The 22,351-nt window shown below is 37.8% G+C and overlaps 1 protein-coding gene across 4 annotated transcripts; it reads right to left on the reverse strand.

Annotated features, from left to right (window-relative positions):
* Positions 1 to 2: 2 nt before the first annotated feature.
* Positions 3 to 21,659, reverse strand: LOC126971787 (pro-resilin-like). 4 transcript variants are annotated; one of them, XM_050818203.1, is made up of 6 exons: positions 14,856 to 14,922; positions 14,144 to 14,782; positions 13,877 to 14,066; positions 13,469 to 13,504; positions 13,269 to 13,304; positions 11,914 to 12,349 (listed from the first exon to the last, which is right to left on the reverse strand). In XM_050818203.1, exons 1-6 carry the CDS (start codon positions 14,862 to 14,864, stop codon positions 11,985 to 11,987), a joined length of 1,275 nt encoding a protein of 424 aa, XP_050674160.1. In that variant the 5' UTR covers positions 14,865 to 14,922; the 3' UTR covers positions 11,914 to 11,984. The 4 variants fall into 4 exon arrangements, 2 of the variants coding, with proteins under 2 accessions (XP_050674159.1, XP_050674160.1); XM_050818202.1 differs by lacking the exons at positions 11,914 to 12,349; positions 13,269 to 13,304; positions 13,469 to 13,504; positions 14,856 to 14,922 and adding exons at positions 3 to 400; positions 1,657 to 1,692; positions 21,259 to 21,659 and having other exon boundaries at positions 14,144 to 14,802; XR_007730992.1 differs by lacking the exons at positions 13,877 to 14,066; positions 14,144 to 14,782; positions 14,856 to 14,922 and adding an exon at positions 21,259 to 21,387 and having other exon boundaries at positions 12,278 to 12,349.
* Between the last annotated feature and the right edge of the window lie 692 nt (positions 21,660 to 22,351).

Raw genomic sequence — 22,351 nt, forward strand, 5'->3', positions numbered from 1 at the left:
GTTTACACTGAGATATAAGGATGTTTTGAGTAGATTTAATATCCTGAACCCCTCGGACCATTTGGTCCACCGCTTGAGTAACCCTCGCCATTGTTTGAGTTCCCGAAATTTCCATTGCCTCTTTGTTGGTTTGGATATCCGTCTTGATTGTTGCAGTTTGATCCAGAGCAGTTTTGACCGTCGTAATCTCCTTGATTACCTGGTCGTCTGGGGTAGCCATTTTGATCATTTGGCCCTCTAGGGTAACCATCATCTTGACCAAATCCTCCACCTTGGCTAGTTTCAAGTGATGGTACTCCTAACCCCCTTAACTCTGTTGGACCTCCTCTGGGATAACCGCCTTCACCAGCAACAGAATTGGCTCTATTTACATCAGACTGGGGGTATTCTTGGTTTCCACCTTTAAATAATATTTTCATTATTATTATTCTTAATGTGGTGCAAAACTATTATAATATACTTATATAGTGACACTATATTATTATATATATTCACTATATGTTATATACAGAATGTCCCAAAGTTATGGGACATGAAGGGAAAGTACCTTAAATATTGAAGATAGGCTATTTTACTGAAAGAAGACTTTATGTTATTTTTAAAAGTTAGTAATTCTGCATTCAAAGATTTTCTAAAAATTACTTGCCTCGTCTGGGAATCGAACCGACTTAAATGTAATAAAAAAACCACCCCTACTTTTATGATGCCAATCGAAAGAATGACCATAAACTAATAACTCTTCTTAAGTAACATAGTATTTTAAAAGAAAGTAGTCAATTAAGTGGGTATTTTTTTGTAAATTAATTAATTACATGCTAAAAATGTGATCTCTTTTGTCTTACGCAAATCGCCAATCTTTTAATGAGTCCGCTGCCTGTTGATTTTCTTATCATTTTATGGTGAATACTCGATATGATATGGCACAATTCTGTTTGTAACTCGCCCACGTTCTCGTATCGTTTCTTGTATAGCATATCTTTCACATATCCCCAAAAGAAGAAGTCTAATGGTGTAAGGTCCGGGGATCTGGCCGGCCATCTAATCAGTCCAATCATCAACCATTCGTACCAATCCAAGTAGGAAAACATTCATTTTACGTTGTTCCTTTCTTTTAAAATACTATGTTACTTAAGAAGAGTTATTAGTTTTCAGCCATTCAGAATTACTAACTTTTAAAAATAAGATAAAGTCTTCTTTCAGTAAAATAGCCTATCTTCGATATTTAAGGTACTTTCCCTTCATGTCCCATAACTTTGGGATCACCTGTATATTTAGAATACTTAATATGATGATGAAGTGTACCAAAAATACTAATTTTCGCGGTGGATAGGCTGATCCTTTGAATAAAATAGTTTTTACTCCGTATTTTATATTGTAAAAATAGCCTACTTTTGTAAATATGTTTAAGTCTAACCAAATCCAGAGCCAACAGAAAGACCTGCTCCATTTCCTTATGATGAATAAATTAAATGAAAAATATAATAAGCTTAGAATTGTATAGTTAGTTTTAACAGAGAACTTATTATAATAATTGTATAGTTTGTTTTAATAGAGAACTAAAAAAATATTACTCAATGTTATATATCTGGTACAGGTTCACTTTGAAAATTAAAAAAAATACATTTATTTTTCTAATATATACAATAGTATTCTTACCAAGGCCAAAACCACCGCCAAAACCAGCTCCGTTGCCTATATAAAAAAAGCCTGATTAACATTTTGGAAAACTTGATTTCGTGGTAAAATGAGACAGAAAATTGAAGTTGTATACCAAGAAAAAAATTTGCGATACACGTTAAAAGAAATTACAAAAGTAATTTAAACATGGCTTAGACACGTGTTCTGTTAAACAGTGTCTAACTATATAATAATTTGAATTTTTAAACAAGAATTCTGAGCAGCACTGCATTGTAATGAGCAGAGCGTGTCACTTTTAGGGCTAGCTCTTCTGGTCACTTTATCTTATCAAAAATCATAAACAATTGAGTTTGCGGAACAGACTAATTAATGTTTATTCTTTATAATCTATTTCACAAAAGCCTTTCCACTGAAGAACTCTTAAAGCCGTACTGATTATTTAAACAAACCCTCGTATCGTATCTGAGGCTTGTATCCATCTTGGTCTGCCTCATATTCAACAATCTGCTTTCTGCCATCTGGCAGCACCACATTATACTCCCCAGTAGTCACGTCCCCATCTCGTTGTTCTGAATGACCAATTTTTGTACCTGTCTCTGCATCATCTACCTCATAACGAAATTGATATTTTGCAGGGCCCTAAAATACAAAGTTATATCATGTTATTTGTATTTGCAAATCTACAGTAATATTAACAATATCTGCAAGACTCTTACGTTATTTTCGTCCGCCCCTGATCCACGATAATTACTATTTTTACCACCTATATCATTACCGAAGTCAGGGGTCCCATATGATGACGATGGAGGTCCTCTTTGTTGTCCCCTGCTTGGCGACCGAGAAACACCTGGTCCAAATCCATCTGAACCAGAACCGGTTGGCGACTGGAATCCACTATTTGGCGTTCCATACGAACTATCTGGTTGCTGGAATCCACTACCGCGACCACCAAATGGAATATTTCCTGCTGCTGATTGCTGATTTGGTACTCCATATGAGGATTGTGGGCTACCATTCCCAAAATCAAATGCCGACTGTCCGTTAGGGGTATTTCGTTGGCCCAACCCTTGTTGAGCAAATCCAGAGCCTTGCCTAGAAAATTCATATTCAGGCGACAAAGAGTTTGGCGCGCCTGGTGTGTTAAATCCAATCCCAGGTTGGTTTCCTTGAGGACCATTGTATTGACCAGGACCTCTTGAAGCAGCTTCTGGAGTTCCATATTGAGAAGAAGGCTGGGAATTCAATCCTGATGGAGGTAGGTAGCTATTTACTGGCGGTTCACATCTTATATATGTCCAAACCAGAGCCGTCAAACAAAATATCCACTGAAATTTACAAATAGTTGTAGTAATTGTAAATGTTGATTATTACCGTATATTATTTTACTTACAAGATTCATTGTGGAGTTATGAGTGTTTCAAATATTAACAAGGAACACGTTGTTCCTTCAAATGTACTGAACGTTCGAATGTATTTGAAACGGATTAGTACCAGGTTTATATAAGAATGAAGAGCGTGATACATATTGTAATGTGAGAGTAACTCACGCGCATCGTGTCATTATTTTGTGTATCGACTGGAAGCCTTTATTTATTGTTTTATTGCAACACATAAACCTAGCAAGCAGTTAAAATACCTGAAACATTACTAATTAGAAGGATTGATATGGGTCATATTTTTTAATCTTTGCCTCAAGTGATGATGATAGTCACCGAAGGATCACTTTGTCTTTAACTCGCTTTTATGACTTTCTTATAATAATTATTTTAAGTGTAAATGGAGGCCGAAATCTGTATAGTTTCACATCGTTGAAAGCTGTATTTTCTGAACGTGAATGTTGTATTTTTGGCTTCTCTATCGTTTATTGTTGTTTACTAAAACCCGGATGTTCTGAAGTACGCAACAAAATGTTTTGAAGCGTCATGTGCTTGTTTGCCAAAAATGGCGGTCAGTTTTTTTGTTTTTTTTTTAATATAGTTACTTCATATTTCTATTGTACTTTGGTTTAAATTAATTTTTAATTAGGATATTAATTGGGATGTTTCACATTTTGAAATTTTTTTTAAGTATTTTAAATGGGAAATTGTCGTTTATGACCTGGAAGAGACCATCATCTCCTGTAAGAAATTTATGGCGAGTCATTTGGTAAAGTAGTTAATCTTGCAACTACTGTTTTCGGCTCTTTGTGGTTGAAATTCGATATGCAGGCTTCGAAATACTTGAGAATCTTCAATCTATTTTCAAGGTGCCCCATATTCCCACTATAAAATGACATGAATGACTTCAAATATCTCCTATATCCGGAAAAAGATGTATAAAAAACACTGGTTAACAGACTCAAATTTTGGAAATTATCTACAAGTATGCAACATATATATACATATATATCTATCTCTAATATATAAAATTCTCGTGTCATGGTATTAAACATTGAACTCCTCCGAAACGGCTTGACCGATTCTCATGAAATTTTGAGTGCATATTGGCTAATTTTGAGTGCATATCTCTTTTTCATCCCCCTAAATGTTAAGGGTGGTCCACACGAAATTTATTTTTTTTATTGTTTTGACTTTTTTTTTAATTTGTTTGATTATGAGTCAGCATTAAAAAATACAAACAACTTCAAATTTTCACCGATCTACGATCAACAGTTACTTTTGTCTCGCGATTTTAATATCGGCAATACAACGTTTGCTGGGTCAGCTATATATATACTAGTCAAAACAAAATAAGGGCCACCACGTTTTTACAGTATTCTCATGAATTCTTGAGGTTTAAAGGATGAATAATGATACGATTGGACAGCATAAAATAACTGTGCAAACAATAAAAAGAAAGAAATTTTCTCATCTTTTTCTAAAAAATAAAAATTTTTGCTAGAATAATTAGTGATGAAAAAAATTTGAAAAAAAAAATCAATATCAATATCTAGTATGCTTTCTTCAGTTTCTAATGTACTTTTGAAGCCTACAATGTACACTCTCCACCAGGTGTTCCACTGTTTCTTGAGGAATTTGTTCCCAGCTAGATTTCAGAACGTTTATTAGCTGTCTTTCATTTTGCACGGGTTGTTCCCACATGTGTTCAATCGGTTTGAGATCCGGACTGTTTGCAGGCCAGGGCAACACCTGTATACGAGCCTCCTCTAGGGCTTCTCTGGTGTCTCTTGCTGTATGAGTGCGAGCATTATCGTGCATCAGATGGAATCTTGCGCTGATTCTCAGTGCATATGAGATCACATGGGTTCTTATGATCTCCTCGATGTAACGTTGAGCTGTTATTGTGCCTTCGTTTAGAATTACCAGCTCGGTTCTAACTGTCCAGCCTGACTTAGAGATTCCTCCCTATACCATAATATTGAGGCCCCCAAATCTGTCACTTTCATGGATACAAGCATATGAAAATCGCTCACCTTCACGCCTGCAGACCCTAATGCAATGGTCATCACTAAAAAATTTAACTTTGCACTCATCACAATACTGTCCTCCAATGATTCATATCCCATGCCAGATGCTGCCTTGCAAACTATAATCGGTTTGCACGATGAGCACTTGTTAATGTTTTTTTTTTTTTTTTTTGAGAGGAGGAAATACTGTTACGTTTTTACGCCCCGGAACGGGGCGTAATATGTCGGACTCGAGTGTCCGCGTAAGCGGACGCCCCATACCGACTAAAACCTCCTCTGTGCTGTTAGCAGCCCTGGCTTTCACAGCGAAGTAGGACGTGGGCCGTCGAGGCCGCAAAGACTACGCAACAACAGTCGCGGGGCGTCTCCTAAGGAGACTCGAACCTCAGACCGGCTGTGTGCTTGTGGGAAGGAGAGAGAATGAAAATGAAAATGAAGATGAGATGAAGATGAAAAGATGAGAAGAACACACTCGCCGGCGAGTGTGGTGATGTTTAGTGTAATGTATGTAAGTGTGTGTGTATGTGTTTATGATTGTAAGTATGTATGTTTGTATGTGTGTAAGTAGTGTAAATGTTAGTGTGCATGTATGTTTGTGTTTGTGTCTGTTTGTGGAGTGTGTTTGTGGTTGTGTAAGTGGTGTATGTCAGTCCGTCAGTCAGTCCGTGTGTGAGTGAGTGTAGTGAAACGATTACAGGACGAGGACTAACGTCTCGTCGGGTATCAAAACAATGTGTGGTGTATCTAGGGTGCGGGCCGCTGGCCATCGTCAGAGTGACGAGTGCCAGTGGTTTGCGGTGGTTGACCGCGCCTACGCCTGCGAAGGCGGTGTGTGCGTGTCTGTGTCGGTGTTTGTGTGGGTGTCGCGTTCGCGATGGTGATGTCGTCATCCGGGTCTACCGTTACGTGTCTGGGACGTCTTATTGGGTTGAGACTATGGTGAAGGAGGGTGTACCCGCATGCCTTCCTAACCAAGATGTTGGGATGGTTAGGCGCCTTGTCAAAGATGCGTCGCGAGATCTCTTTAAAGTGTTGAGCTATCGTCGGAAGCTCTAGGTCACGGTGAAGGTCAACGTTTCACGATGAACCACGGGGCTCCGGTTGCCATGCGCGTGAATTTATTTTGAACTACTTGCAAACGACGTAAGTAGCTCGGTCGGGTGTGCGCGAAAACGACGCTTGCGTATGACAGTATGGGCCGTACGATGGTTTTGTACAGCGTCACTTTGTGTTTGAGCGGAAGTTTGCTTCGCCCACACACAAGGGGATAAAGGCGACTGAGGACAAATCGGGCTCTATTGCATACCGTATCAATATGTTTCTTGAAGTTCATATTGCTGTTGAACGTGACTCCTAAGTATTTGTAATCCTTCACCCACGGTATGGGTGTTTCATAGAATTTAATGACGTCGGTCGGTCGTTTTTTAGCGCGGATGCTATTCGCGTTACCGAAGAGTACCGCTGCACTCTTGGTGGGGTTCACTTCAATCCGCCATTTTCTGAACCAGTTGCCTAGTTCATCGACGGCGGCTTGAAGTACTTTAATGTTCCTGCTCAAGGTTGAGCGGTTCAATAGAGCGGAGCCAAAGTAGAGTGCCGTATCGTCAGTGTACTGAGCGAGCTGGACACTCGGAAACTTGGAAATGTCGCTCGTGAAGAGCGAGAAAAGAGTGGGAGAGAGGAGAACCCTGTGGCACGCCAGACCTGATGGGTCTGGGTGAGGATAGGGTGCCCTCTACTCGATATCGGAAGGAGCGATCAGTAAGGTAGGCTCGTATGATGCGCACGAGCCTGTCTGGCACTCCCAGTTGATACAGCTTTGTTAATGGTATACGCACTACGCGACTCCTGGAGATCTGCTGATCTTCTAGTTAATGGTTTGATCAGTAACACGTGTACCGGTCACCTGCCGCAAACGGTTTCGTAAAGAGCGGGCTGTGATGCAGCGTTCTCTGCGCGCAGTCAAGCACACGTGGCGGTCCCCCTGTGCGGTAGTTACTCGAACTCGAACTCTAGAACGCTAGATCTCCGTCTCCTGGTTAGTCTCCCAGTCTCTTGTAAACAATTCCAAGCATTTTGGATGGCTCGCCGGGAAAAACCCAGCTGCAATGCCACAGAACGCTGCGAATGGCCTTCTTGAAGCAATGTTACGGCCGTAGTTACGGTTGGCAAGTCCATATGACGTCGAATTCTCGGCATAACTTTTTTAAAATGTTAATTCAGCTACAAGTTAATCAAAACTTACAGCGTTCTTGACAGAATCGTCAATTTGACTGAGCTGAAATCCGGCTTAAAATCGGGTAGAATCAAGTGGTTCCAATAAATTATCAAAAACTACCCACTTTAAACAATTATGCAGGTAAAATACTCAAAAAAGGTATGTAAACAAATAAGGTACCACCACGATAAATTATCAGCTAATTGAGAATGCATAAAAAATAAATTATCGCTAACTAGGTTAAAAAAATCAAGTGGCCCTTATTTTATTTTGACTAGTATATACATAATCTGGTCAAGATCGCGGTAACAGGTTGGATGAGGGCAGTGCAGGACCGACCTTCATGGTCATGGCGATCTTTAGTTATTTTCATAGTATTATGTCCTATGGTATATTGCTATGGGGCAACGCTGCCGATATTAATACAATATTTGTGCTGCAGAAGAGGGCTATTCGAGCTATTTATAACCTAGGTCCTAAAGAATCATTGAGAGCAAACTTCAAAGAGATGAACATCTTGACTGTTGCTTCTCAATATAATGATAATGTAATGTATGTTCATAAGCACATAAGTGAATTTGCTAGAAACTCTCATAACCATTATGTTAACATCATGAACAGACAGAAGCTTATAATGCCTACTACTGGGCTAAGTCGAGTTAGTATGTCTTTTGTGGGGCGATGTATATGCTTTTACAACAAGATCCCAGAAAATGTTCAAAACAAAAGTACTACTAATAACTGTTAGAAAACGTTTGTGTAGTAAAGGTTACTATAACATAAATGACTTTCTTAATGATACCATAGATTGGGAATGGACCAACCGCCCTCAGGCTTTTAAATAATAAGTTTAATTGTACAATATAACTTTGCAAACATATTTTTTGATGAAAAAAAAAGCCCGCTGAGTTTGTTGCGCCCATTCTTCTCAGGTCTGAAGCATTCGTTTTGGAATGGGTGGTAATTTTTGACTTTCAATAAGTGATGTCACATCCTATTTTGAATAAAAATATTTGAATTTGAATTAGGGGAGGCCTTTGTCCATCAGTGGACGTCTTCCGGCTGAAATGATGATGATGATGCAAGAATCTTTCAGGAAAGGATGCTACAAATATTATTTAAATATCTTACAATCTAGACGTAGGGTCTCTAGTAATCTTACATGAAAATAACACTCTACCTATCTATTAGCCTATTGAAAGGGTCACTAAAGTTTGTCCAGGTGCTGACAAGTTTCTAAGAGCCTTGCAGGTCAAAACTGCTAATGGTTGTCACACCCGTTCTATTACGCGTGTCTCTGTATTGGCTAGAAAATAATAATGGCAGAAGTCTTATTTTAAATTCCAGTTTATTATAAATAGTTTCCAAAATTACTTCTGGATGAAGTTGTAAGTTAAGGAAAATTTTGTTAAAAAAGTCTTTCTTGTGGCGGAAATATTTTGTAATCGCAATATAGAATTAGGATATACAGTCCATGGTAAGAGTATATTTATGTCACTGGCTATTTACATTTCATTGTATTCTCTTAAGTTTGAACTGTAAGTTAACACGATGTAATGTCGAATAAATTGCTTTGTACGTATCTCAATTAAGTTGTCTTGATTCTTTAATCCAAGTGAATTTAGATTTCACACTTTTCCTGCACAATTCCGTAACCTGCTACTCTACACTCATCGAACAAAAATCATCCTGATATCCATATATATGGAGAATTGCTATAGTGATCCAGGCCTTCACAAAGCACTTGGATCCCCGACAGTTCGAGCAGCTCTATATATATATATATATATATATATAGAGAGAGCTGCTCGAACTATATGATATGATGTAACTTGTGGCGTGTCGTGTGAAGGTGTAATTAGGCGGCAGGTATCAGGTGAAACAGCTCTTCGAAACACTCCCCGTGATAAATGCGGTAGAGGACACACAATGAAGCGATGTCTCTATGCAACGCCAAGTGATCCAGCCGTTCACAGAGCACTGGGTCCCCGACAATTCCAGCTGCTCTATGTTGCACGCGGTCAAATGGATCGAGCTGATACTGGGGTGCACCAGACCGGAGATGACAGACCTGCGCTTTGTACAGCTCTAGAATGTGTCTCTATTTAAGACGCCCAGTTTCTTCGAAGTTAATTTGGCTTTGCTCTCCATATCGCCGCGGAATTGGCAATCGCTCGAGATTTCGAGACCCAGTATTCCGATACTAGGCGATAAGGGAAGTGTTGTTGTTGGGTTTTTTTTGTGGTAAACGCGCAAACTTGAGTCTTCTGGGGGTTAAGTTAGACAAGGTTCAATTTACCCCATTCCGCGACCTTCTCAAGAGAGGACTTGATAGAATACACAAGTTTCTTCCAGTACTGGTCGATGATTTCCCGAGAGAGACCTGCATGGCCCATGCTTTCGTCTGCATAGCAATGTACTTTGGAGGTGTCCAACATATCATTGATATGCAGAAGAAACAGTATGGGCCTTGGGGTACTCCAGCATTCACGGGCATGGGGTTTGAGCAACGACCTGTACGCTGCGTCCAGTGAGAAATCCCGATCGATGGAAGTTATGCGAGAAGCACCTTGTGCCATACACGATCAAAGGCCTTCGCTATATCCAGGCTAACTGCCAGGCCTTCCCCCTTGCTTTCGATAGCCGCCGCCCATGTTTGTGTTAGGTATACCAGAAGATCACCTGCCGAGCAACTATGACGAAAGCCGTAGTGTCGGCCGTTGTTCAACTGGTGAACCTCTAGGTATATCAAGAGCTGGCGGTTAATTATGCTCTCCATGATTTTGGTGAGCAGGGAGGTAATAGCTATAGGCCTGTAGTTTGCCGGATCCGAACTGTCTCTGAACCGGATACGATGGACAAGGGCTGACTTCCATGAGTCAGGGACTACGCCTTTTGTATATGAGTGCGGGAATGCCATCCGGCCCGTTCGACTTCCTGACGTCCAACGAAAACAGAGCTCGCCTAACAGTTTTCTATCTGAACTGTACTTCAGGCAAAGAGCTCTGACACCAAGCGGTGGTCGGCGGTGTATTTTCGTTGTCGTCAAGAGTCGAGTTGGAGGCAAAAAAAGCGCACAGGAAATCGGCTTTCACTTTTGCCGTATGGGCCAGGGTGTCATTCCGACATTCATATTTGCAACGGCGGCAGGGACGGCTGGTTGAAATTACCAATAGCAGCTTTCGACAACGACAGAACTTGCGTGTTCCGGTCGGGTAACTGGAACGCTGCTCGCCGATTTTGAACATGTGCTTTACCGCTTAAAAAATCTGGAGGCACGATTATATTTCCTCTTCAGAACATTGCAGTTCGGATCCTTTGAGCCGAGCGCCGCAACCCAAGTTAGATACGCCTGTTTTTTGCTTTTTTTTGCTGCTTTAATTGACGCATTGAACTAGGGATGTGATCTGCTACCGATCGGTACTATAGAGCTTGGGATAAAAATATCCATTCCCTGTATTATTACATGGGCTACTGCAACGGCGTAGGCACTAGGATCATCCGACGGGAATCAAACCTTGCCCCAAGGGTAGGATGCAAAAAAAGATCTGCTGCTGACGTGGGCGTCGTATAGGCACTACACTCTACCAGGCAAGGGTCGGGCGATCCGAGAGGGGCGTCGACAGAGACTTGGTACCTATCGGGATGTGTAGACAGCAGAAGATCTAATTAGGACGGCATGTGACTCTCCACATCCGGGAGCCGCGTTGGCGACTCATCCAATTGGGACAGATCATACGCCAATGCCAAATTATGCACAGATCGTCCTGCGTAGTCTGTGGTACGTGATCTAAGCCATTCGGAATTTTTCCCGTTGAAATCACCCAAGACTATGATTTCAGCGGAGGAGATCAATTGCCGTTTGAACGCAGCCCATGAGATCATCCGTTTCTGTGTTATTATCACTATGAGACCTGTAGACACACGCATAGATGAGGAAGCGATCATCAAAATCTACAAGGAGAAAGAGAGTAGAAAGGTCCCTACTCTCAAAATTACTGAGACGGCGACAGCAAATATCCTCCCTAACGTACACAAATACATAAATGGCATGAGGCTAATGAAATTAATGCTCAATTTTGTACCCGGGGTACGTTAATCTGCGTCTCCATAAGGAAATAAATGGCCGGCTGCGACGTCTCAAGGTGGTGGTGGAATTGATTCACTCTAAATCAAATTCCATGATGGCCACCTGCTTAATAACATTACAATTATTATTATTACAATATGGATATCGTCTCAGATTATTGATACTTCTAGACACACTGTGACAGCTGTGAAAACTTCGAAAGGTTGACACTTGACAGTTAAACTCTATTTTGAGCAATACTACAAACACAAATTGACGTACAAATCCCGAGTGTAAGACGTAGCTTGTCACGCACACTAAAGTAATAAACCTGGCCTGTTTTCATCGGTTGTCTATTAGCAGCATACTCTATCTAGACGTATAAACTATCTAAGGATATCATTTCCAAGCTTCTTAGAATTGCAAAACACAAAAATTGGATTTACTTTTGAATTTCAGTAAGGTCGTTAATTACCTAGGTTTCCAGGGATGGCTGAGATCGAATTTGTATCATCATCCCATGTGGATATTTAAATTGAATAAGAATTTCTTATATGTTAAGAATAAAATATCTTGTCATAGATAATTATTTATTCACAAGCATATCAAGTACCGCTTACACTGAGCTATATTCATATTTCATTTTCGTTGATCTAATATCCTGAACCCCTGGGACCATTTGGTCCTCCACTAGGGTAACCCTCGCCAATGTTCGAGTTCCCGAAATTTCCATTGCCTCTTTGTTGGTTTGGATATCCGTTTTGATTGTTGCAGTTTCGGCCAGAGCAGTTTTGACCGTCGTAACCTCCCTGACCACCTGGTCCTCTGGGATAGCCATCTTGATCATTTGGTCCTCTAGGATATCCACCTCCTTGGCTGAAACCGCCACCTTGGCCGAATCCAGGTGATGGTCTCCCTGATCCTGTTGGACCTCCTCTGGGATAACCTCCTTCACCAGCAAAAGAATTGGCACCGTTTACACCCGACTGTGGATATCCTTGGTTTCCACGACCACCACCTTAAATAAATATTAATATGTTTATTATGTTATTTATTTTAAATAAATAATATATTTTTATTGGTAAATGATTCGCTAAATAAATTTAATTTACTCTCTTATTCTAGTAACATACAGCACAGCATTCTGTTTTAAGAAGTTTACAGACGTGTAAATAATATGAACAAATAAGGTTGTAATGATAATTAACCACTGCTGTCTATTGGCATCATTTTTTTTATGAAAATTAGGTATAAGACGAGCAGGATGGTAACAGTGCCACTCAGTATTCTTGAAAAACCCCAAAACTTCTGAACGGCACTACAACTGCGTTCCTCACCTTAGACATAAGATGTTAAGTCTCATTTCCCAGTAATTTCACTACCTACGGCGCCCTTCAGACCGAAACACAGTAATGCTTACACATTACCTACCTTTAATCTAGCCGGCATCCTGTGCAAAGGAGCCTCCCACTACCTACCGACAATGATCTGTATGTATCTGTATCTGCGCCTATTGAGAAAGCTGGTGATATAAACTTTTGACGGGTCCAAAGGAAAGTTTTAAGTAAAGTGCCTTGTGCCATCTACTCCATCAAATTTGTCAAACTTGACAAACCATGGTGAGTGAACATCTAGCCAGAATTGGCCTCAGTGATTCTAGTCTGAGCAGATTGTCGCAAGAGGCAATTGAAGAGGCGCAACAAATCCTGCTGAGCCTACATATATACATTTTAACATAATTCACTATGGCAAAAGCTTAATATTTATCTATAGAAGTATGCCAAGTGCTATTTTTGATGGTGTCCATAATTTTTGATATAAAGGAGGTTGTAGCAATAGGCTATCAGTTAGCCGGATACAAGTTGTCTCCTTTTTAGGCACAAGTACTGCTTATAAGTGATTTTTTTTAAATCTATAAAACGTATATTATGTCTCACCCAATGTTGAGCCACCGCCAAAACCTGCTCCATTCCCTAATAAAAAAAATAAAAAAAAAATAAGTTCACAAGAATATGCTAAACATTCTATTTCATTCTCAAAAGCAGTTATATCAAAATATATTTTATTTTATTTGAAAATTGATAAAAATATATTTTGGTTGTTATTTATAAAATCATAGTACAATTAATAATCTTACCGAAACCGGAACCACCGCCAAAACCTGCTCCGTTACCTATGTGAAAAAAGTGTGAATATTTTTTTAGTAAATAAGGCATTGTTTTTTTGGTAAAATAGAGTTAACAATTTGTTATTTTAAATCCCTTGCTTCTGGGATTAATTATACAATTATTTAAATTAGTATAAAAAGAGTTATTTAAATTCTACCACAATTTGAACAATTTTTACAAAGATAACTTTCAAAGAGAGCGTTACTTTTGTAAAACAGTCACTATTTTGAGTGATTCTCAGAATCACTCGTCAATCATTCATCAATCATTGCGCTGATATAAATCTGATGAACTTGAAATTTATTTTTTCTAGAGGACTTCTCAAAAGTCCTTTCCACTGAAGATATCTTAAAGCCTTACTGATTATTTAAACAAACCCTCGTATCGTATCTGAGGCTTGTATCCATCTTGGTCTGCCTCATATTCAACAATCTGCTTTCTGCCATCTGGCAGCACCACATTATACTCCCCAGTAGTCACGTCCCCATCTCGTTGTTCTGAATGACCAAATTTTGTACCTGTCTCTGCATCATCTACCTCATAACTAAATTGATATTTTGCAGGGCCCTAAAATACAACGTTATATTATTTCATTTACATTTGCAAATCTACAGAAATATTAACAATATCTGCAAGACTCTTACGTTATTTTCGTCTACCCCTGATCCACGATAATTACTATTTTTATCATCTATATCATTACCGAAATCAGGGGTCCCATATGACGATGATGGAGATCCTCTTTGCTGTCCCCTGCTTGGCGACCGAGAACCACCTGGTCGAAGTCCACCTGAACCCGCACCGGTTGGCGACTGGAATCCACTGTTTGGGGTTCCATAAGAACTATCTGGTTGCTGCGCTCCACTACCACTACTACCGAATGGAAAATTTCCTCCTGACAATTGCTGATTTGGTACTCCATAAGAAGATTGTGGTCTACCCCGCCCAGTACCAAATGGCGATTGGTTCGACAACCCGTTAGGGGCACCATATTGAGCACTAGGTGAATTTCCTTGCCCAAATCCTTGCTGATTAAATCCAGAGCCTTGGCCAGGCAATCCATATTCGGGAGACAAAGAGTTTGCAGCACCTGGTGTGTTAAAGTTATTTCCCGGTTGGTTTCCTGGAAAGCCCCTGGATTGACCAGGGCCCCTTTGCCCAGCTCCCGGAGTTCCATATTGTGACGAAGGTCGGGAATTCGATTCTGATGGAGGTAGGTAGCTATTTACTGGTGGTTCGCATCTTATGCATGTCCAAACCAGGGCCGTCAAATAAATTATCCACTGAAATTTAGAAAAAGACACTTATAAAGTTCAATAATTTATTATTATCACTGTTTTATTTTATTTTACTTACAAGATTCATTGTGAACTTATGAGTGTTTCAAATATTAACAAGGAACACGTTGTTCCTTCAAATGTACTGAACGTTCGAATGTATTTGAAACGGATTAGTACCAGGTTTATATAAGAATGAAGAGCGTGATACATATTGTATTGTGAGAGTAACTCACGCGCATCGTGTCATTGTTTTCGTGCATCGACTAGGATCCTTCGTTTATGGGTTTGTTGCAACACATTAACCAAGTAAGCACTCGAGACAAATGGAAATATTAATTAACCTTATTGATAAAATTAATATCAAATCATTTTATCAGTGCTAGAGGCCGGTAAGGCAGGACCAATTATTGTTGAAAGATGATGAAAAATTTTAGGAATTATATTGAATAGTCGGCAATCGACTAAGATGTAGTGAGAAATAAATATAAGCATTTTTGTTGCATTTATTGAACTCCATAGCTCTTGTGACGTTTTAATTCATTTTATTTTTGAAGTAAAACTTCTTTAGGTGCGACTAGGTAACTGGACGACAATGCAACGGAACCGGAAGTTCGTTACGGCAAGATGGCGTCACGTTTCTGTATCATCCAGTTTTTGGTTACTTCGTTCATTAGATATAAGAACAGGCAAAGGGTTAAAAAAAAAAGGCATAAAAAGGCATTTATTTTCTCAAAATTGATTCCTTTAGAATTCTTTTTGATGTCATTTCTTATACTACTAGATACTACTACCGCTTCGGAAACAAATGGCGCTCTGAGAGAGAAGAAGTGGCGCAAGAAACTCTCCCAGCATTCTTTTTTCTGCGCTCTTTTCAATAAAAATATACAATATTGTACAGTCGCTATAAAATAATCACAATCTAGTCCCAGGCTGTCCGATCATTTAGATATTCAGCAGTGGAGTAATAGGATTTACGACAGAGCCATTTCTTTATAAAACATTTAAATTTATTTATAGATAATGCCTGAACAGTGGCTGGGACTTTATTGTACTTTATTGGTTCGAGCCCATACAGCCATATTCGTTAATATTTAATAACAACGTCATACTGTATGTAGTAATGAATAATGCATGCTCCAATTTCTTCTTTTCAATTATTTTATTTAATGAAAAAAAATATTTCAATTTTTTATACATAGAATAGAAAATCATGAACCTGATTATGACTTAACCTGTAAAAAGTGTAAGTGTTTATTTTCTAATGAATAATATCAATATAACTATATCATTAAAATCTCTATATAATTCTTTGTAAAATAAATAAAGTCTCACTTGTTAAAATAATATAATTAAAAAGAATATTTATTATAAGTCGATTACAAACTATAATGCCGGCAGCGCATATAATATGCCGTTGAGATTCTCTGTTGTTACATGAGACTCTGTGGTGAGAGCTTCATTCATAATGGGTTGATGAAACTCGTAATTGCAAATTTTTTTATCTTGCGGCATTTACAGCGCTTAGCTTTAAGGACTACGCGCACTTATTCAGCTCTTTTCAGCTTTTGTCCATAGAAAACAACAATTTTGTATGGAGACGTGTACGCGTCGATTCAGCTTTCCGCGTCCATTCTGCTTTCGCGGCAAACCAGCATAAAATGAGGATAAATGTGTTTTTATTATGCGAATGCTATAGAGAGCGTTCGGCGCTGTTCCGCCGCGTATAGCGCTGTTAGCCGTCGAATGCGGCGGAACAGCTCTTTACAGGGATGGTTCGCGACTCCTTGTCGACAAGTTGCGACCTGTATTGTTCCTTGACATAATCATTTCGCACGCAAAGATTAAAGATTGCAGACGTTATTTAAAGTTCCGTACGCGGCTGATAGAAGCAGAGCTGTATAAGTGTGACCAAAATCGTTCAGCGAAACGCGAATGGAGCTGAATAAGTGCGCGTAGTCCCTTAGTAAATCGAGTCGTACGGTTGTTTCATTTCTTGTTTTCCTTAAATGATTGTTTTTACTTTACAGGCGTTACAAATAACTCATTACTTATTTGTGTATTACAAATAAAATTCTAAAAGTGAAGATTATCACTTTAAAAACATAACATATTGTTTAGATTTACTAGAGTGACATCTCAAGTCAATTTCCTAATATGCAAATACATATTAGGGTTGAGCAGGTTATTAACTGTAAAGTGGATCCTCTAGATGAAGCCACAACCTGAGAGTTGAACAAAGCATACAAGATTTTATGACGATACGTCACTGGAACGGTTAGTTCATTTGGTTAGAGCACCGACACGGAACGCCGGAGGTCGTGGGTTCGGGTGCCGCATCGTTCATAAAATTTTGTTATTCAAATTTTATTTGTGTATCCATAGATATGTCCAATATAGTTATAGTCCAATGCTTTATGTCGATAGGTAATTGAAATGTAAGTAAGAGTAAAAGGATAGATTTGTCTACCTCTAGTAAGTTAAACTAAGGATAGATAGGTTATTGAAAACGGCCGTTAACCGAGTACGAATTTCGAACGAACATTCGTTTTATTTTTGGCGCGCTTTTATAAAAGGCATTTATTTTCTCAAAATTGATTCCTTTAGAATTCCTTTTGATGTCATTTCTAATATACTAGATACTACTACCGCTTCGGAAACAAATGGCGCTCTGAGAGAGAAGAAGCGGCGCAAGAAACTCTCCCAGCATTATTTTTATTTGCGCTCTTTTTAGTAAAAATATACAATATTGTACATTGCTATTGCTATAAAATACTCATAATTTAGTCCCATGCTGTCCGATCACTTCGATATTCAGCTGTGGAGTATTTTGGACAGAGGCATTTTTTATAAATCATTTAAATTTATTTATAGATAATGCCTGAACAGTGGCTGGGACTTTATTATTAAAGTGAATACATTTACCATTAAACCTATTATGTATCTTATGAAGCCTATTAGAATTAGTTACAAGCAATCCCTTATTTCAAAATCACTATTAAGAGCAAAAAGGTGACGATTTTTGTGAACGTATATGAAGTTTTTATAAATGTACTGACAATGAACAGTCATAATATTTATTTGTTTAAATTTTTCTTTCTTCTTATATTCACGAATTGTCATTTCTTGTTCACATCCTGACTTGCACTTTTGCAAGCTATACTTCAAGTTTCTCTGTTTTTACATCATTAATGGCGTTTACTAAATTTTAAAGTCGTTTTAATACTAATTATCTTTACATAAGACTATACTTTAAATGTTATCATAATACTCTTTATTTTTATTTTTTATTTACTCAATATTTTTCATTAATGTTATCTTATTTCACAGTAGTGTCATCTATGAACTTATTACATGTGTCCAATTTAAGTTATAATTTTATTTATAACTAGCTGACCCGACAGACGTTGTTCTGTATATAATTAACAGAATAATGCTTTTTTATGAATTTGTCAATAATAGAAAATATGTCCATACAAAATCATATTGGAAATAAGAATTATTGCTTTTGATTGTAAATTTTCTCCCACAATAACAACAGCCACTTCGTCAATGGTGGGTGAATTAAACCTCCTTGTGTGTTCACCGGCAGGTGTTTTGTCAGCTCGAATGACAATATTATGGCTGTTTGATATGCACGAACTCGTTGCATACTAAGCCTATGTACTTTGTACATAAAAATAATCTGAAAGATAGTTAACAACTGTTGTTAATCTACCAACCATTGTAAGCTAAAACTAAGTTTATTTTTTTCCTGAGAAAGATAGAAAGATATAAAAAAAAATATTATTAAAATTGTTGTTTTTATTTAATTTTGAGCATTTCATGTTTATTCACCTTTTAAACCTTCCCTGGACATCCAAATCGATCCAGCGGTTCTCGAGTTTTAGCAAGACTAACGAACAGCAATTCATTTTTATATATATAGATTAGTAAGAGGCAATTTGTTTGACTTTTTTAATTATTTTGAAAACAAACTTTCAAAGTGATAACTACTACATATTAGTCAACAAATAATTGACCATTACTCTATAGTAAAAGTAGTTTAGATTACTAAACTGTACCATTAATTATATTATTAAATTTCTATAAAATAAATAAAATTCTATAATATAAAATAAATATCGTTTACTGAATGTTTGGCATTTAAGCCGAATCTAAAGTGAATTTTATCTTTTCTTTTTATCAGGATATGGATTACTAGTACAATGTGTTCCTATTCTATTATCTAAAAAAAAACTCTTCAATTACTATTTAAGCTTGCATTTATTATTTAAATGGTCAGAAACTTCAAAAGATTTGTTTAGAATCATATAGGTACTTCAGTAAGACCGATATCAAAACATTATAAGCCGAGGAAGACATACCGCAGGTGTCTAAAGTAAATAAAACCCGATCATCACACCTGGACGCCCAGATCCATTTTCAATTGAGTCAAATTACTAACTACCACCCATTCAAAATAGACTGCCTCAGACCTGAGAAGAACGGGCGCAAGAAACTCAGCGGGCCTTATTTTTATAAAAATATGGATTACAATGTAATATCGTACAATAAACGTTTATAATTAAAGAGCCTGAGGGTGTTCGCTTCATTCCCAGTCTGTGGTATCATTAAGAAAATCGTTTTTTATTATCTTATCATTGAAATTTCGAAATTTAAAACTATTGTTAATTTATATTAATCGTAACGCATTTCTTTTGTACATTTTCTAGAAGTTAAGTAAAGCATAACAAGTTTATGTTTGTTCTTCGATTCATTAAGGATTCTCAAATTATCCGTGAATTGTTACTCAATATACATAAACTCGTACATTTCACATATTATTCGTGGCTCGATTCTGTAGCTGCGCACATTAAAGAGATCGAGTTTGGATGATTTCGTGAGGAGCGAGTTACTGTGCCATCATTTCTCGGACATGAAATCGTGTCAAAGCGTTTCGTCATAAAATGAACATATCATATATTACTAATAATTTTCTTTGATTAACGCGAGTGTAAAACATTTAAATAAAACACTTTTAAAGGATTAAAACGCGTGTAATTGTAACTGTTTTTACATTAGATTTTTGCGTAAAAGTAACATTTTTATTTTAGTTAACCCAACGTTTCAAGACATTTCCTGATCTCGTTTTCAGGGGGACTGCAGATGAAATGAGTCTGTGGAAATAATATCTGTATTATGAAGTTTGGCGCCATTTATTGCCTCGGAGGTGGTATTTGCTCTAGACAGTGCCCGCTTCTTTTTTGGTATGTGTAGTTGTGGATTTTAATTTAGAGATTATTGGATCCCAGGTGTAAGATAATTTTGGACCGTCTTCTCTATTGAAATTTCGGTGTTTTTTTTTTAATTTCGATGGCTTCACGTACCAGTCTTGGGAGAAATCTATTCTCTTTTACCAAAAGTTTTGGTTGGTCGAACCGGAAGTAGCAGGAGGACGGTCTGTTATGTACACACATACAGATGACTTAGAGAGACGTCTGTGTTTTGATATCCGCAATGTGTTCTTTAAGTCGGCTTGAGATATTAGGTTTGGTTTGCCTAATGTAAGACAGGCCACAGTCGCAGTCTAGTTTATAGACACCTGCATCTTGCAGTGGAATATTACACTTTACTGGTCTCAAGAATAGCTGGATTTTTTTTTGACTTTCAATAAGTGATTTCACATCCTATTTTCAATAAAAATATTTGAATTCTTGTGTAGCTTGAAAACAGTATTAACTGAAGCTCGTTTTAGGATGACGTGGCACTGTTGAGGTGCTAACGAGAAGGCTGCAGTTTGTTCTCATGGAGTACTTTCTTGACATGCTATAATTCCTCATTGAGATGGTCAGCGTCACATAGGCGGTGGGCTCTCTGAAACAAACATTTACCGACAGGAAGAAGTTGTAATGGGTGGTGATGGGATTCACCGTTTAGGTACCTTTTTTTATGGAATAGGAGGACAAAAGAGCGTACGGGTCCGGGTACCTGGTGTTAAGTGATCACATATCTGTGTGGGTTTCCTCTCTGTAAATAGTTTGGCTTATTGAAAAATCTAACTATTATTCACATAAAGACCTAATATTATAAATTCTAATAGACACCATAAGTAACATTTAAATGAACTTTTATAATAAAGCTCCAGCCGTTGTAATCTAAAAAAAATTAAGATATTAAGAAAACAAAGTTCTGCTGTAAATCTTACTACTCAACAGTAGGATACCTATTCGAAGAGACAGCCTGATTGTTAGAAGAAACAATGACGTAATGCTAAATTGTCCAATTACATTTTAAATTATTAAGGCTGTCGCGAGACACTATTAAGAGTGAGACTTAATGAAAAAGGGTAATGTAATGTTATAGACAAATGGTTAATGGTAACTAGGACCGGACTGATCAATGGTCACCGTACTGCCTTTCTAAAGGCAACACATAGTTATAAGAAATTAATTTTATCTACTAAGCAATATTTGTAGTATAATGCTGTTAGATGGATTTACTTCGAACACTTAATTTATTTAAATTGGCTTTATTCATGATTCATCGGTGTTGCTACCCGTGAACACTAACAGTGACACAAAAGTTTCAGTGCTAACGTGTGCGTCACTCTGTCGGCGCACCTCACGTATCCCGCGCCCTCCGCTCTGTCAAGCCACGCACTACGAGCGCACATACTGATGAAGGACTCCTATTGGTCTGAAAGTATAACAAGGCCAAGAACACAGAAAATTTAAACTAATTACAAAAATACTATGCTATGGCCGACTTCCAATTACAGGTTCACACTATTTATGGTACAACATTTAATGCTATAATTACACTATAATCTTACATTTATTCAAACAAAACAAATCTTATAACTATATTAACAATACTATGACTAACTACATAAAATTATAACTATCTGCTATCCACGTAATGCGTGGAAGCGTACCAAGAATACTGGCAGCATTACCGCGTTGGATAGCAAGGCTGATTCGTTGACCGAAATAGCTGCCAGCGCTTGGGTTTCCAGTAGCCTTATTGAGGCACGAAGATAGTATTTAGAACATTCGCGCCTCTGGGCCCCACGGGCCAAGTGTCTCGACACCAAACGGCACAAAAATGTATGACTCACTGAAACCAACATAATATTATAATTAAATCAAATAAAAAAATTATGTGTATGAGTGTATGTGTATATGTGCGTATGTGCGTATGTCTTAAGTCATTGTCAACTACTCGATTACTATACTTAAAATACTTATATAATTAAAATGATTAGCTTTTTGAAAGAGTTTTTTATATGGACGAATGTCTGTTGGTAAGAAATATTTATTATAGCAACTAAGGGTACGGCAGACCACCGAATTCTGGGTAGAAATAGAGTGAGTAATTGGGATATTAAAAAGGGTAGTATGCCTTGTACGCTTATTTTAGTTACTCTACATTGCATGCATAAAGATGTAAGTTCGGGGCAGTTAAATTTATTTGGGCACACGTCATACAGAATGTAAATTAAGATAGGGGTTCAAACATTTTTTTAAAGAAATTATATACAAATTTTGGATTCTCTATTCTAAATGCTGTTTAGTCCGAATTCGCCGTATTTAT

Source organism: Leptidea sinapis, chromosome 24 (genome assembly GCF_905404315.1).
Source record: "Leptidea sinapis chromosome 24, ilLepSina1.1, whole genome shotgun sequence".
Taxonomy (NCBI): domain Eukaryota; kingdom Metazoa; phylum Arthropoda; class Insecta; order Lepidoptera; family Pieridae; genus Leptidea; species Leptidea sinapis.